The sequence below is a fragment of the Nothoprocta perdicaria genome, unplaced genomic scaffold, assembly GCF_003342845.1.
Source record: "Nothoprocta perdicaria isolate Ctin4 unplaced genomic scaffold, notPer1 scaffold_97, whole genome shotgun sequence".
NCBI classification, from domain to species: Eukaryota; Metazoa; Chordata; class Aves; order Tinamiformes; family Tinamidae; genus Nothoprocta; species Nothoprocta perdicaria.
In genome coordinates this window covers 1,858,040-1,873,588 of record NW_020456276.1, presented here as the reverse complement: position 1 = coordinate 1,873,588, position 15,549 = coordinate 1,858,040, and the positions used below count along the sequence as shown (strand labels likewise).

General features: G+C 62.5%; 3 protein-coding genes across 3 annotated transcripts in view; 1 reads left to right on the top strand and 2 right to left on the bottom strand.

Moving 5' to 3' along the window:
* Positions 1–59, bottom strand: part of MED20 (mediator complex subunit 20) — a 5,417-nt gene extending 5,358 nt beyond the window's left edge. Inside the window, exon 1 of the mRNA XM_026053083.1 lies at positions 28–59. Within this exon, the coding sequence (XP_025908868.1) occupies positions 28–59 (32 nt within the window). The remainder of the gene's footprint in view (positions 1–27) is intronic.
* On the top strand, positions 39–1,601 carry BYSL (bystin like). The gene is made up of 5 exons (XM_026053165.1): positions 39–180; positions 281–414; positions 647–807; positions 994–1,096; positions 1,227–1,601. Exons 1-5 carry the CDS (start codon positions 64–66, stop codon positions 1,573–1,575), a joined length of 864 nt encoding a protein of 287 aa, XP_025908950.1. The 5' UTR covers positions 39–63; the 3' UTR covers positions 1,576–1,601.
* Positions 1,602–4,543: 2,942 nt separating this feature from the next.
* On the bottom strand, positions 4,544–15,467 carry CCND3 (cyclin D3). The gene is made up of 5 exons (XM_026053164.1): positions 15,253–15,467; positions 13,454–13,669; positions 7,411–7,570; positions 6,965–7,107; positions 4,544–4,903 (listed from the first exon to the last, which is right to left on the bottom strand). Exons 1-5 carry the CDS (start codon positions 15,448–15,450, stop codon positions 4,742–4,744), a joined length of 879 nt encoding a protein of 292 aa, XP_025908949.1. The 5' UTR covers positions 15,451–15,467; the 3' UTR covers positions 4,544–4,741.
* Positions 15,468–15,549: the final 82 nt, after the last annotated feature.

Sequence of the window (15,549 nt, the reverse complement as noted above, 5' to 3'; positions counted from 1 at the left end):
CTCCCCGCATCCTGCCCCCCCTCACACTCCCGCTGCCGCAGGCGCACCCTGGCCGACATCATCATGGAGAAGCTGACGGAGAAGCAGACGGAGGTGGCGTCGGCGCTGTCGGAGGCGGGGGGCTGCCCCCTGCCCCAGCTCGACCCCCGCGTGCTGGAGGTCTATCGGGGCGTGCGGGAGGTGAGCGCCTCCACAGCCCCCGGCACGTCCCAGCGCTCCGGCTCTCGCTCCCGCTCCATCCCAGCCCCGCTCGCATCCGTCCCTTTCTTCCTTTTTAAAGGTCCTGTCCAAATACCGGAGTGGCAAACTTCCCAAGGCCTTTAAAATCATTCCTGCCTTATCCAACTGGGAACAGATCCTCTATATCACGGAGCCGGAGACGTGGACGGCAGCTGCCATGTACCAGGCAACGAGGTAGGACAGGGTCTGCGAGGTGCCCATTGCAGGTTTTCCTCTTTGTTTTGCCTTGCAAATTAATAACAGATATAAATGTTAATAGAACAGTAGCTGCCTCCTGCCCAGGTGAAGGGAGTGCTGGGGATCCCTGAGCTCAGGTGTTTTAAGGGATCTAACTGTGGTTACTTGTTCCAGGACCTGCTCGTGTGCTGCCTAGATCACAGCTAGCTTCGGGCTTTGCCTTTTCCAGGATATTTTCATCCAACCTGAAAGAAAGGATGGCCCAGAGGTTCTACAACCTGGTGCTGCTGCCTCGGGTCAGGGACGACATTGCCGAGTACAAGCGCCTCAACTTCCACCTCTACATGGCTTTGAAGAAGGCCTTGTTCAAGCCGGGGGCCTGGTTCAAAGGTAACGTCCCCCCCCGCGTTCACGTTGCGCGTGTCTGAAACACGGCGCTAAATATGTGACAAGGAGGGAGGAAGAGGATGCTGGGCCTCCCATGGCATCAAGCGATGGGGGAGCTGCGGATATCCTGGGATCCCGGGACGGAAGGCAGCTTGAGGCCCGCAGTGCCTGATGCTTCCCGCCCTGCAGGGATCCTCATCCCGCTGTGCGAGTCGGGCACGTGCACCCTGCGCGAGGCCATCATCGTGGGCAGCATCCTCGCCAAGTGCTCCATCCCCGTCCTTCACGCCAGGTGAGGCGGCGGCGCCGGGCGGCGGGAGCCTCCCGGGAGCCCCGGGCGGCGGCGGGAGCCTCCCGGGAGCCCCGGGCGGCGGCGGGGCGGGCGGGGGGTTCGGCGGGCTGAGGTGCCCCCCTGCCCGCAGCGCTGCCATGCTGAAGATCGCCGAGCTGCAGTACAGCGGCGCCAACAGCATCTTCCTGCGCCTGCTCGTYGACAAGAAGTACGCGCTGCCCTTCCGCGTGGTGGATGCGCTCGTCTTCCACTTCCTGGCCTTCCGCACGGAGCAGCGCGTCCTGCCCGTGCTCTGGCACCAGAGCTTCCTGGCCTTCGCCCAGCGCTACAAGGAGGACCTRTCCTCGGAGCAGAAGGAGGCCTTGCTGGAGCTGCTCAAGGTCCACAGCCACCCCCAGATCTCTCTGGAGATCCGGAGGGAGCTCATGAACTCCAAGAGCCGGGATGTGGAGGGGCAGGAGCCGGTGCCCATGGAGTGAGGGGGAGGCAGGGGCAGCTGCTGCCCCGAGCTGCTCCGGGGCCTCGTGCCGGCCGGGGCTGGGGGCAGYGGGGAGCTCCGCAGGGCAGCGGAGGCGCCGGGAGGTGCGGCGAGTTTCATCCCCGAGATCCCACCGCTCCRGCCTGGGCACTGGGAGCATCCCCTGAGCCGGACTGCCTTCTTCATGCTGCTCATCACAGGACAGGGTGGTCCCTTGTCCCACCAGGGCCCGCCAGGAGAACAGGAGCGTTTGGCCTGTTCCCACTTGGAGAATAAAAGCTGAGCTCTGTGCGGCAGCCCTGGGTGGCCCCGTCAGCTGCGCCCGCAGCGGGGCCCTGCCTCGGCCCATCTGCTCCTGCCCCTGTCCCCAGCGGGTGGCAGAGCAAAGCCACGAGCTGGAGCCTCCCTGCGGAGCTGCCGCAATCACAGGAAGGTCGGGGGTGGAAGAGGCTGGTGGAGGTCGTCCAGTCCAGCCTCCTGCTCCAGCAGGGACACCCTGAGCWCATGGCASAGGGTGGCATCCAGGTGGCTTTGGAAGATCTCCAGAGAAGGAGCCTCCCCAGCCTCCCTGGACAGCCTGTGCTGGGGATCTCACTCTCACAGTGCAGAGGTTCTTCCTCCCCTGCAGCTGGACCTGCCTGGGTTTCGCCTTGTACCCACTGCCCYTTGTCCTGTCAGTGGCTCCCACCCAGCAGAGCAGGTGCTGTGGGGCAGAAACAGCAGCGAGGTCGGGGCGGGTTCCCCAGGGTGCGAGGGGTGAAAACGCYGCTGCCTGAAGGGCTCCCGAGGGCCGGGCTGGTGCAGCCGCCTCTGCTGCTCCCAGGGCCTTTCCACACCCTCCTTCCTCCCAACCCCTCGGGGCTGCGTTTGAGCAGTCCTGTGTGCTGCCCTGGGGCAAGGTTTGGGGTCCCCCACACCCAGGAGCCCCCAGCAGGGATTTCCCAGCTCCCAGGAAGCTGCTGAGGGCCTAGGCCTCACTGCACTGGTCCGGGGTCCTGCCCGGTTGTGAGACCCCGGCCCTGCCCTGCAAGGGGCCGAGTCCTGCAGGCGGCACCGGGAGAGGAGCCGCTGCCCTGTGCCCAGCCAGGGCCTTGCACGGCCCCCCCAGGCCCGGCACCTTCTCCCTGCCCTCCCACGGAGCAGCAGCCGCTGAAGCCAGGCGGCACGTGGCGCCCTTGGGTGCTCACACKCCGTGGCACATGGTGCTTTCCCCCCGCATCTTCCTGCTTTTGCCTCCTTTAAGGAGCCAGGCAGCGGGGAGAGGTGGAGGGCGGGCACCCGCGCAGGTTGTGCCGGGGCGCTCGGCGCCCGCTCCCTGCCCGGGCCTGTGTCACCTCCGCTGGCATCTGAAGGGTCACGGGAGAGGCCCCGTGGGAAACCTCCAGCCTTGCTCCGTCTCCGTGACATCGTCCGCGCTCCAGCGCCAACGTCCCCAGGTCCCCCCTCCGCCCCAGTCCCTCGCACCCGCTGCCCCTCCTGGTGCCCCGGGTCATGGGAGCCCCCCAGGAGCAGGGAGAGCAGCTCCGTCCCRGAGCGGGGGGTCATCGCTGCCCCCCACCCTCCGCAGAGCAACTTCCAAAGGGAAGAACCGGGACCCGCTGGCATCTGTTTAAAATACTTTATTGCAACGTCATATGGCCCTCTGATTCTCCCAGCAGTGGGACTCTTGCATGCRAACACCAAACCAGTTTACTCTTAAATTAAAAACTCCTTTATATATATAATTCCTTTCCTGCAGTCGAGCCAGGCTCTGTGCTCCCCTCCCTGCTCGCAGGGCTCAGTGGCAGATGGCCCCTTGGCAGACGCYGGCGGCAGACGAGCAGCCCGGGCTCCTGCAGCAGCCCAAGGCTCCCGTTCCCGCGGCAGGAGGGAGCGGTGCCGAAGCCTCCTCCACATCCCAGGAAGGCAACAGCCCCAGCTGCCCGCGTCGGGGCCGCCGAGCACCGACCGCTGCCTCCCGTCCCYGCAGCGCCTCTGGCTTCTCTTTGTTAATACAACACTACAATTTAATGGTCCTCTCTTAGAAAAGCAGCATTATTTTTTCCTTAAAAAAAAAAAAAACACTTTTATAAAAACTAACAGGATCAACAAGAACACAACAGAAACGCAGTCACCCTCCGACTGAAGGGGGCAGCGGCTTCCCCCCCCAGGACCCGCCGCAAAGCCCGGGGGATGCAGAGCGGCCCCTCGCCGTGGGCCGCGCGATAGCAGCACATTCAAACGGGCCGGGGAACGTCAGGGCTGACGGCTCCCCTGCCGAAAACACACCGGCCACGGAACCCGCTTCCAGGGCGAGGGCCCGCGGAGGGGACGAAAAGGCACTTTAGGCAGGGGGGGACGCGGCAGCCCGGCCCCAGCAAGGAAGGCGAGTTTCCCTCCCTCCCCTTTCCCAGCAGTCACTAATAAATTAAGCAGCCTGGGGGGGCAGCGGCAGCCCCGGCCCTGGGGACACGTCCCTGGAGCAAGGCAGAACCCGCAGCCCCCACGGCCAACGCAGCGAGACACAAGGCACACGATTCCCACACGATTACCGCACGATTCCCGCCGCAGAAGCCGCCGCGCCGCTCGCCCCCCGGCCGCCTCTAYGTGACAAGGACCACCGGAGCCCCGGGCGCCCAGAGCCCTGTTCCGCCCTCGGGGGTCGCACAGTCCCGCAGCCCCCAGGGGGGAGCAGGAGGGGGGTTACGGATATTTTGGTGGGGAAGCCGAGCGCGAGGCTCCCTCTGCCTTTCCGATGGCCCCCCCAGGGCTGCGGGGGTAACGGGGGGACAGCGACGAGCGGCCACCCGGGCTAAGGGGAACGCGAACGGAGAAACTTTTTACAACTTGGTTTTGGATTGTGCACCCCCTCCCCAGCTCTTCCTGAGTCCCACCTCCATGAAACGGTCACCTCACCCCTGCCACCTGCAGAAGCCACTGAGCCTCCCGCACCCACCTCGACGGCTCATCACGAGGGTCCCCAAACCCCCCCGCTGCCCCTGTCCAGCACTAGGAGCTGTGATGGGCCAGCACGGAGCCCTCCTGCATCCAGCAAGGCGAGCAAATCCTCAGCGGGCTCCAAACGGACAGGGCTGGTGGACGGGCAGGTGGAAGCCAAAGAGCTTTGGGTGTCCAGGGCAAGGTCCTGCTCTCAYGGGGCTGGGCGGCTCTCGGGAAGGGGAGCCGGGTCACAGGTTGATGTCCGTGACGTCTGTGGGCGTCCCGGTGGGCTGGCTGGCGGGGTAAGCAGCAGTCTTGGAGGCTCTGTACTCCTGTTGGCTCTGGGACACCTGCTTCAGGCTCTCGGCCAAGGCGGCCTCGATCTGCTCCTGACAGGCCTTGAGGCAGTCCTGGGGAGAGGAGACACCAGGGAGGCCTCAGCCCCGAGCCCCTGCAGCCCCTCAGCACACGCGGGACAAGAGGGGCCTCCTCCTGCCACCAACATCTCCACCCCACTGCGCCTCGGTCCCCTCCGAAGGGACGGCTCTGCTGGCTCCTTCCTTTCCTGCAGAGCCCCCACACATCCCAGTGCCTGCTCGGAGGCCACGCGTGGTTTCAGCATCAGGGCATGCAGCCCCCCAGACCCCCTGAGCGCTGCTGCTCCCACAGCGGGGACGGCGCCACGAACGCACGGGGCGTCCGACCACCGCGGACTCCAAGCCAGGGTCCCCCCGGAGCCTCCGTGGGGCCGGGCAGCCAGGGCCCAGGGGACACACGAGCCCCACAGGCTGCAGGACGCAGAGCAGCCCCATGGGCTGTCGCCTTCTGCTGCTAACAAAGCTGAGACCTGTTCCTGCGATGAAGGCAGCCCCGAGCTATAAGCAGATGAGGAAACTCTGGCAGCCGACGGGGCCGCGACGCAGCCGGAGGCGGCTCCGGAGGGCAGCGCTCGGCGGGACCGGCCTGGGCGAAGGTGGCACCTTGCGAGGCCGGGCGGCCTCCGCGCGCTCGCTGGAGGCTGTCGCACAGCGAGATCTCTTACCAGGAATCCGCCAGGGTTCTTAGAAACTGTCAGAGGATGTGGCGAGCAAAAATAGCAACGCCCACCTCCCCTTCCCGGCRCGTTTCCAGTAAGCGCAGCCTCTAACCCTTCCACCGCAGGCGCCTCGCGCAACGGCCTCAGCAGGGGCGGAGGCGACCGCGCGAGCCCAGGGGTCCCCGTCCGGGGCACCATCCAGCGGGGCCCGTTCCCGTGGTGTCTGCGCTGACCCCGCGGGGAGCTGAGGGGACACGAGCCTAGAAGCTGCTCCCGGGCTCCGCGCAGGCAGCTGCACCGGGGCGCCAGCGTCGCCGTGCCCAGCGCGGGGGTCCCAGCTCCTCCTCGGGCTCTCCGGGAGCCGTCGGGAATCCCGCGGGGCCTGGGAATCAGCGGGTGTGGAGCAGTGCCAGCCTCTCCTGAGCTCCGGCACCTCCAGCAGGGAGCAGCCCCGGCTGGGGGCATTTGGGCATTCCCACCTGCAGGAACCAGGTCCCTCCCTGCTGAAGCCAACAGGGAAACCGAGTCCCAGAGCAGGTGGGGAAGGGCTCAGGAGCAGCAGGGCTGGAGGCAGAGGAGGGTGGAAGGGAGGGAACCTTCCTCAGCTCCCTTCCCTGCTTTCCACCTGTTCCTCCGCTGCCTCCGACCCGCTCTGCTCCCAGGGCAGGTTTGAGCCCCTGCCCCACTCACCGCAGCAGCTTGAGAGCAGCTGGCCGCGCCGATCCACTGCTTAAAAAAAGGCTCAAACAACAAATAAATAAAAAAAAATCCCAGCTCGTGCTAAGAGAACAGGCGGCCCCGTCCCGCACACGCAGACAGTGCCAGGTCCCGGCCCCCGGCAGCGCAGGCGCCTCCTCCAATTCCCAGCGCTGCTGTCGGGGGACTGCAACCGACCCCGCGCGGCTGCCGGCGCGCGGGCAGCAGCAAAGAGCAGATTCGCAGGCCAGAAGAGGCCCCGGCAGGAGGAAGGCTCCTGATTTCTTCGCTGTAGCGATCTGGAGCCCGGGGGTCTCCTTGGGGCCCCCTTCCCTAGGGGGAGGGCAGAGGAGGGACAGGTAGATCCCCGTGGTCACCCGCATGCCCAGCCGATGCCTCGGCCGCCGGGTAACCAGACACCGGCCGAGAGGAGCAGATGCGGAGCCCGGCCCCGTCCCAGCGCGTCAACCCGATCCCGCCGACACCTGTCTGCCCGGCCGACAGCCGCTGCCCTTTGTGCTTCTCGCGGGCAGCTGGACAGGCAGAGCAGAGCCCAGCAAGGGGCCGGACTGAGGTTCCGGGCCCAGGACCCATCGCTGCGTTTGGAGACGCTCCCTGATCTGCAGGCCCTGCTCAAACCCAGCTCAGCCCAGCCCCAGCCCAGCCCAGCCCCATGGCAGACAACACGAGCCCCGCAGAAGAACACGGGGCAGAGGGAGGCAGGGCGTGGAGCACTCACCACCTCGGTGCCGGTGATGCTGGCCAGCAGCTCGGTGACGGCCTCCCCGCTGAAGTCATCCAGGGAGACGGTGAGACCGTGCATGGCGGCTCCAATGCTGCCGGTTGCGATCATGGACGGCGGGTACAGAGCAAAAGTGTAATCTAGAATGGGGACGGCAGCACAAGAGGCAGGAATGAGCCATGAGCAAGTACGTGTGCGCCCTGGGACGTCTTGGGACTGAACTCCCTGCAACAGGAGCGAGGGCYGGACAGAGCGGGCAGAAACGGAGTGAAGCAACAAGGAAGACAGGCTCCGTATCAGAGCTGCAGGCTCCCAGAAGCTCCTTCTCCAGGCTCGTCCCAGCCCCAAMGATGCTGCTGCTCTAGTGACTTAGCTGATAAAGCTCAGATTCAACCTGCCCTGCCCGCCCACGGGGGCCGCACGGCTCCCGCGGAGGCACCGACCTGTGGCACACAAGGCGATGAAGGTCTGCGCGTGTTTCTTCACCAGCTCCATCTTGTCCTTTGGCAGCGGGAGGTGGTAGAGGATGTGAGCCAAGAAGTCGTTCGCTATCACGGACACGAGGTCCCACTTTAGCTTCTCCAGGACTAACATCTCCCAGTCCTGCACAGTCAGAGAGAGAGACAACATCTTACCCGGCTGGCCCAGGCCCACCAGAAACACGCACCAGATCCAAGGGCAGATAAGCACAGAGCTTATCTGGGCCAGTCAAACAGTGCAATCCATGAGACAGGGCAGAAGGAGAAGAGGGAACGTCCCTGCTCTGTGATTATGGCACGAATCCAAGCTCGAGCTGTTGCAAAGCTTGGAGTGAAGATCAAAAGAGGAAGCGATAAATCTGGTTTCTCCTTTCCGAGGTGCAGTGGGATTAGCCGCCGATGCTCCTCTGCTTTGCAAGGCTACTGAGCAGCCAACGCAGGGAGAAAAACCAGCCCTGAGAGCAGCAGGGAGGCCGCCCCCATCCTCTTCCTCCATGCCGGGGGGCTGCAGCAGGTCCCCTCTGCAGAAGGAGCAGAACCAGGAGAAGGTGGAAGCAGGAGCGCCCAGGGCTGCCCCGAGCAGCCCGTTCATCACTGGTGGTGACATCTGGGATTGCCCGTGAGCTCGGGGACACGCCTGGGTGCCCAACGGGGAGGCTACCAGCCCGACAGACGGCACACACCGGGCACGGCACCTCGGAGCTCCAGAACGGCAGATGGGCCGAGCACTTCCCACTCATCACACCTGCCAGCGCGCCCGGCCCCGCATCCCCAGGCGCTTCCCGGGGAGCTCCTCAGCCCGTGCTCTGCGGCCACCCGCGTGGCTCGGCGCGCTCCCAGCGCACGTGCCCAGCCCCACGGCCCTGCCCCACATGGTGCCCAGGAACAGGCACTTCCACCACGGCTTCCCTAGCTGGAGCCCTCGCAAGGTAGGGAACAGATGGCAGGAAAGGCCCAAGCGCCCCCGCTGATTTCACACGGGGCCGGGGCTGCTCCTCTCATCTGCTCAGGCTCTTTGCGCGCTGGGCTTGGGTCCCAAGCCCTGCCCAGCCGCGGGCCAGCGCTCGGCAGAGCTGCCATGAAGCCCCGGCACGGTTTGCACAGGCCTGCAGCTCCTCGGGAAGAGCAGCAGGAAGGAGCAGCCTCYYGATCCCGCTGCAGGACCCGGGAGCGCCTGGAAAAGCAGTGAGCCAGGTCTGGTTTCTGGGTGCCATTGGGCCCCCTGACCCCTCCACGTGCCCGGCTGCAGGGCCAGCATCCCTCAGCCTGGGGGGATGAAGCCAAAGGGGATGGTTAACCAGACCCCCCACCCCGAGGCCTGGCCCTGCCCTGCAAAACATCTCCTGTTTGTCAAACAGCCTGAAATGACAGGGTCACTTCTGCACAAGGTGCTGAAGGGGTGCTAGCAGAGACCAATTTCAAGAAGTGAGATTGATTTTTCACAAGGGCACGTCTCCATTTTCGCTCTCTCTYTTTTTTAAACCCGCTCTTTCCCCTTACACAACAAGCCCAGCTCCGAGTTGCTCAAATGATCGGCGTTGCCCAACCTGTTCCTAACCCCCCACGGGCCCAACGCTCCGCTTGCCACCCCACAGCCTGCCCTTTCCACCCCGTAAGCGGCATTTCGCTCGGATGCAGTCGCGAGCCTCCCACAGGGATGGCCAGCCTGCTTTCTCTCCCCCTGGTCCTTCTATTCCTTACGCCAAAYCCTCCTAAGGGTAAAAGGCAGAAAGAAACCTAGCCATAAACTCTGGACCCTCAGGATCACRGCGTGGGTTGTTTGGGGTGCGTGATACAACAGGGCGATTGAAATGGGATGAGGCAGGGACAAAAGGAGGAAACCCCAGTGCTGACCACTGCTTAACCTGCAGTAGCTGAAGGTGGCACAAGGGAAGGCCCGAGGGGTGGAGAGCTCTGTCTCCAGCTGTCACCAAGCTGGAAGCCACCAGAAGGACCCGGCAGGCTGGCCAGGAAAGGCGGCCCCCGCGCTGCAGCCAGCGCCGCCAGGCCCCGTGTCACCACAGGACGAGCATGTCACCATGTCACGCAGCCGTTGAGGCTCCCCCAGCACCGACCCACCACCCCGGCCACTCGGGACGCAGGCACCGCTCTGCCAAACACAGAGGTTCAGCATGTCCTTGAAAAACCCCGTTTCAACAGGCCCGATGCTGAGACCCAGCAGTGCCCGGGGCAGGCGGCAGGAGCTGAGGAACAGCAGCAGCTCCCAGGGTTTCCCGCAGGGAAGAGTCTCCCGCTCCTCGCCTGGCTCCTGCCGCCCCCGGGACCTGCTGCTCGGAGCCTCTGAATCACTTATCTGTGGAAGAAGCAGAACAAAAGGCTGCGGGAGATGAGCAGGCAGGTCCGCAGCAGCAGCACCGCTCTGCAGCAAACATCCTTTTCCTGGCATTTTGTTTGCACTTAATTGAATCAGCCTCTGYCTGGCTAATGAAGAAGAGGAAAAAAGTGGAAATTTCTCCTTTGTTTCTCAAGCTGGTGGATCCCACCCTCCGGCTGGAAGGCTGCAGCTGCCCCACAGCAATCCTACCCCTCCAACCTCTGCAGGATCCCCACGCCAGGCYGGGACACTGAGCAGCAGAAACTTCYCTAGCCGAGTTTCCCCRCTCTGGGCTCGTCCCCCGGCCCAGCTGAATGCCACGCAACTTGACAATAACAACAARCAGCACCAAAGCAGGAACCCCCACTCCCTATCACTTTTGCTCCCTTCCAGAGGGATCTCAGAGCACAGTCCTCCGGCCGTGGAAGAGCCTCCAGCCCCGGTCGCTGTCCCCAACACTCTGGCAGCGGCTCACACGCAGGCAGGTTTTACTCAACCCACAGCTCCACAACCTCAGACCGGGACGCGGCAGCAACACCGGCTTTGTGCAGCGACAGTCGCCCCGTTCACCGGGTTCTGCCCTCGTCCCACAGCGGGGAGGCTGCGCCAACGCGGGGGAGGCTGCGCGGGGCCCAGCGCCCTGCCCGCAGCAGCCCTGGCCCTGCCACGGAAAGGAAGTTGCGCTCGATTTTGTCACCCGGTTGATAAGGTGCCGTTTTACACTGTCGCAGGCTCGGTGAGACCCTGGCGGAGCAGGAACGGGCTGCACGCCGCCGAGCTCGYGAGCTGACTCAAACGGAGGCTGGGAAGAGCTGCCGCTGCTGCTGTTGGCCACCCAGCCCACCCAGCACCCGAGCTACAGAAATGAGTGGCCACGAAAGCCCTTCTGCAGAGGAGAAGCTCGGCGCAAACAGCGGTTTCCACTCCCCAACCAGACGTCAAGACTGAGCGTCAAGCGTGAAGATGTCAACTTCAAAGGTGGCAATGGCAACAACCATCCCACCTGGGCAACAAGCAGAAGCGTGTGCTTCTGAAGTGTGCTTCTGAAGCGTGTGCTTCAGAAGTGTGTGTGTGATATCCACACAACACACTTAGCTGGGAAGTCAATGCTCTACCCCAACTGAACATCCCTGCTCAAGCATCATCCCTTCTCATTGCCCCAAAGTGACGTACTGGGGACAAACCAGGTGGCTGCTAGCGAGCCAAAGGTGAAGGAGACCTACAGCAGCTGCTCTCCTCAACCCTCAGTCCTCAAGCAGCTCGACACTCTCTTGCACAGACCAGAAAAGTCTCTATGAAAAAAGGAAAGGTAGGTTAGATAACACCCCCGACGGAAATCCAACTTCCTCCAATGGACAAGTCCCTTGTTGCATCATTTCCTTCTCCCCAGAATAACTTCATCAAGATTTTGTTTAAATGGGCCCTTTCTGGACTGCTGAGTTGCTGCCAAGCATCCCTTCAAGAGAATGATGCCAACCTGCTGGAAAAGGGAGCCAGCTTCCTTGAAAAGGCCTGGAAGGACAAGCTGGGAGCTGAAATGGCACTSATCCATGACTGGAGGCCAGGATGTACCATTGTCCAGCCTTAACGAAGAAGCTCYCCTTCCCTCCCCACCCTCTTCCATTGCAAGGTTGTGAAAGAAGAGAAGTAATATTACCACRATTAGCACAGAGGAGGAAAACAGCAGCTCATCCTGCTTTTGTAATCAAGACATTAACTCTTGGTGGGTCCCCAAGCGAAGACAAACCTTTCAAGTATCTTCAGRTGTTACCTCTGCTTCTTCTTTAGATCAGACGGCAAAGGGCCAGCAAGGTGGGATGTGCTAAACCAGCTTTGTGCTGGGCTGGGAAATGCCACCGCCAGGTCACAACCTACAGAGCACATTTACTGGAAGAGTCCTCCCCTACCTCAGGTCTCATTTAAGGGCTGTGCCTGGTCCATCTTCTGCTCCATCATTTGGTTAGCGCAAGTGACCAGACTCTGCAGCTTCAAGCTAACAGGATGCTGCATGCTCATGACCATTGCTTTGGGAAAGAAAACGATCCTATTTGCCTGAAAAGCCATCTTTGGTTATCTCAAGATTGGTTTTTGGCCCCCAAGATGAAGTCATTCTTGTTGACTTCAGCTGCATCACCCTGAAGTACGATGACAAGATGCGCGCTAATGCATCTTTGCTTTGTGTTGCACTAAGTATCCCAAGAGTCRAGCAGGAGAGGGGAAAATAAAAAAGGAGACCTCCAGGTACAAGCCCTTCTCCACACCCCAAAAACCCCCAACAACGAAGCCAATCCAGGCTCTATGGAAAAAGCATTCAACACGTCCACCAAGGCCCTCTTGCAGACAAGGACCCAGCCAACGGAGCCATTAGAACCAGTGGTGATATCCACTGATTTGCACCCAGAAAAGCAAGTGTCTGCAGGATCACCACAGCAAGATCCCCTTTTAAGTCTGGATCTGATATGGAGACAGAGGATGGAAACACAGGAGCGAGAACATGCAACTGCAACCCATTTTTCAGGGTAAGAAACCATCTACATTCTTCATGAATGCTACTTCGTGAAGAGGCACCTACAAATAACTACAGGGAAGGCAATATGCAGGTGAGGGGATTTTCCCTGGTCTCTATTGGCACTTGGAAAAACCATGTTCATCCTGGAGTCCCCCAGCGACCAGAACTGCTTTCTGATTTGCACCTGAAAGTTTTGTGGGTTCATCCTCCACCTTGGGGATGAATCACGCTCAGACCTTCTCGCTCACTCCCCGGTTAGGAAAAAGAAAATAAAAAGCATTTGTATTTAATAAGGTGATGATTAACCCTGAGAAATTCTAATGGACAAAGKGTCTCCAGGGATGTTTGTTACTTGAAGCGAGGTGGCTGTTTCCTCCCGAGGGCTCTGATCTAAGAGCTCGGAAAGCCCCCAGGAAAGGGCTTCTCCAATTTCCTCTCCCGTTGGCAAGGCTGGACGCAGAGGTTTGGCTCTTTTCTTCCCCGTGAATAGCTTTTATAGAGCAGCACGAACCCTTTCGCCTTTCAGAGCGCAGACAGCTGCCGCCACCGTGCCCTATTGGGCGAGCGGCCCTGCTCCAACTCCAAGCCTCGTAGCGGGCCCCGGGCAGCAGCAATTCCAGCTATTTCCAGCCTGTTTTACAGACCTCACCGCCTTGGCAGCTCTGCCAGCCTTGATAGCACGACCCAGCAAGGCGAATTCGGGGTCACCAAGTTCCCACCCAGTTTTTCTTGGTTATTCTCTGCTTAACGCTTCGTATTCCCAGGGAGGCAGAAAGGCAACCCCGGCGCYGGATGCGGTGTCGAGCACAAGGCAGGGATGCCGGGTGGCCGCCCCGGCCCTGTGKGCGACCAGCAGCGCGGACAGGGGCCTTTGTTCTCTGGAGCTGTCACTGGGGCTGGGAGGGACCCCGGTGCGCGCCCTGTACCGGCTCCAAGGCCCGGGAGCTCCCGGGATAACGCGGAGGTGCCGCTTCCCACCCCGTCTGTGTGGGGTGAAGGCGGCTCCAGCAACAAGCAGCAACATCCACCGGGGCAAGGGAGCGGGAAGGCTGCACRGGGAACGCGGAGGAAGGCGCCGGAGGGGCAGGAGAGAGGGCAGGAGGGGCTGCGCACGTGGGGACGTGGCCACGGGGCAGCACGAGTCGGCAGGGGCAGGGCGTTACCAGGAGCTGCTGCGGCGTGATGGAATTGTCCGTGTAAATGCAGAGCTTCTCCACGGTCAGCGGCATGGTCTCGCGCAGCTTGGAGGCCAGCAGCATGCACACGGCTCCCAGGAGCTGCAGGTGGCTCTTCCGCACGCACACCGACGACAGGTAGCGGTCCACGTAGTTCATGGCCAAGGGGAAGACCTCTTCTTCGCACTTCTGCTCCTCGCACACCTGACAGAAGCCGGCGACAGGAAAGGAGGTTACGACGGGCGCCGGACTCCGCGGATCCTGCCCGCGCGACCGCTCCAAAGCCTCTGGGCGCCAAGGTGCTTCACGCTGGTCTGAAGGGCTTTGGCACCACGGTCGCGCTGAGGAGCAAGTTAACCGCAGGGGTAAACCTGGGGCTCGAGGGGAATTAGACTAGCRGAAAACTGGACCAGCCTTAAGAGTTCACTTTCCTACAGAACGCAGCAAGAGTGGGAGGTGGTTCGAAAGAGCACACGCCAGAGCAGCAGTACTTCCACTTGCYCTTGTTGGGGATCCCTGGGGATCTCTACAGCCAGGCAAGCAGCAGGCTGGTGGTTTCCTTCTCCGCGGGTCCCCGGGACCTCCGCAGGAGTCACCGTTTCCAGCGCATCTCCAGCTGGAGACCCAATAACTGCAGGAGCCACYGTCGCTTCTGGCAGCTCCACCTCACGCAGCCCAGAGACACGAGAGGAATCAATGGCCGAGCCCACAGGTCTTTCTTCCCCCTCCTCTTTCTCATACCACAGCCCTAAACAGAATCCAGGAGTTCTCGATTTCAGTCCTCTGCTCTGATCTCACGGCCAGCACCAAAGCCCTGCTCATTTTTACTTCCTTCTTTCATGCAACCATAGAAATATCGGGGTTTCTCCTCAAGCAGCAGCAACCACCACCGCTCCCGCCACCGACAGATCCCAAGAACAAGCTCCTCAGCACAGGGCTGATTGTTGTTTGGGGCATTTTCCCTTTCTTTTCCCACAGTTTTCACAGGGAAAAAAAAAAAAAAAAAGAGACAAGTCAGGTCTAGGTGCAAGTTCTGCAAGTTCCAAGTGAATTTAACCCCATGTGCACAGGTCAAACACATGTCCCCGTGGCTGCGACTAAACGCTCTGTGTCTCCAGTCTTGCTCAGTGCCCGCTCATGGAAAGCCTTCAGCACCATTTACTTTGCAGCGGCCTTCAGAGCTCCACGGGAGCAGGCTCCAAAGCGGCACTACGACAACTGACCTCCCTGAAAAGGGAATTGCAGAAAGAGACCAGCAAAAACGGGAAACGCCTTTTACCAAAGGCAAGTTATTCGGCTTTCCGCTTTGCTCCAGCGGGCAGCGGCCGCGCGGGAGCCGGGTCCTGCCCGTCACCTCGCTCCGCCGCGGCCGCTCTCTCGGACGGAGCCCCCCGAGGTCTCCCGCGCCGAGCTGCTTCCCGCAGAGCGCTGCACGCGTTTTTAACTTAGGGAAGTGGCCGCTAGTCGCAGAATTGGCCCCATTTAACCGCGCGCSTTCATCCCATTCAGCAAAGACGCGCGCCCAGCGAGGGGGGCAGCCCCTTCCCGGGAGGGGAGCTCCAGCCGCGGGGCTCGGGGGGCTGCGGCCCCGGCGACGGGGCAAACCGGGGCAGCCGCCTCCGGAGCCGCCTCGTGCAGCCCCGGTAACGGCCGCCCTGCAGCCCACGCCGAGCCCGGAGCCCCGCGCGCCCCCGGGGCCGCCCCGCGTGCCCCGGGGCAGCCGGGCAGGGCACGGAGCGGCGCCGGCGCTCGCAGGCGGGCCGGGGGCAGCGGCGGAGGCCCCTCACCTCGAGCATCCAAAAGGCCAGCATGCGCCGCATGTAGGGCTTGATCTCCTTCTGCACGCACTGCAGGTAGGAGGCGTGCGGGCTGTAGCGCTCCTCCTGGCTCAGCAGGTTCTGCAGCACCCGCCGGTCGCCCAGCAGCTGCGGGTCCCGCTCGGCCCGGGGCACGCGGGGCGCCCCTTCCACGCAGAGCAGCTCCATGGCCGGGGCAGGCGGCGGGCAGGGCCGGGCGGGAGCGCTCCCAGCGCCGCCGCTCCGCTCCGCTCTGCCCGCGGGGCGCCGGGAAGTGGCCGCGCTCCC

Bases quoted from the DNA above. Each gene is read 5' to 3' on its own strand.
- CCND3 (XM_026053164.1), bottom strand. From the start codon at position 15,450: ATGGAGCTGCTCTGCGTGGAAGGGGCGCCCCGCGTGCCCCGGGCCGAG. The intron at 13,670-15,252 runs GTGAGGGGCCTC...GGCTTCTGTCAG, and splicing joins TGGCCTTTTGGATGCTCGAG to GTGTGCGAGGAGCAGAAGTG. The intron at 7,571-13,453 runs GTAACGCCCTGC...CTGACTGTGCAG, and splicing joins TCACGCCGCAGCAGCTCCTG to GACTGGGAGATGTTAGTCCT.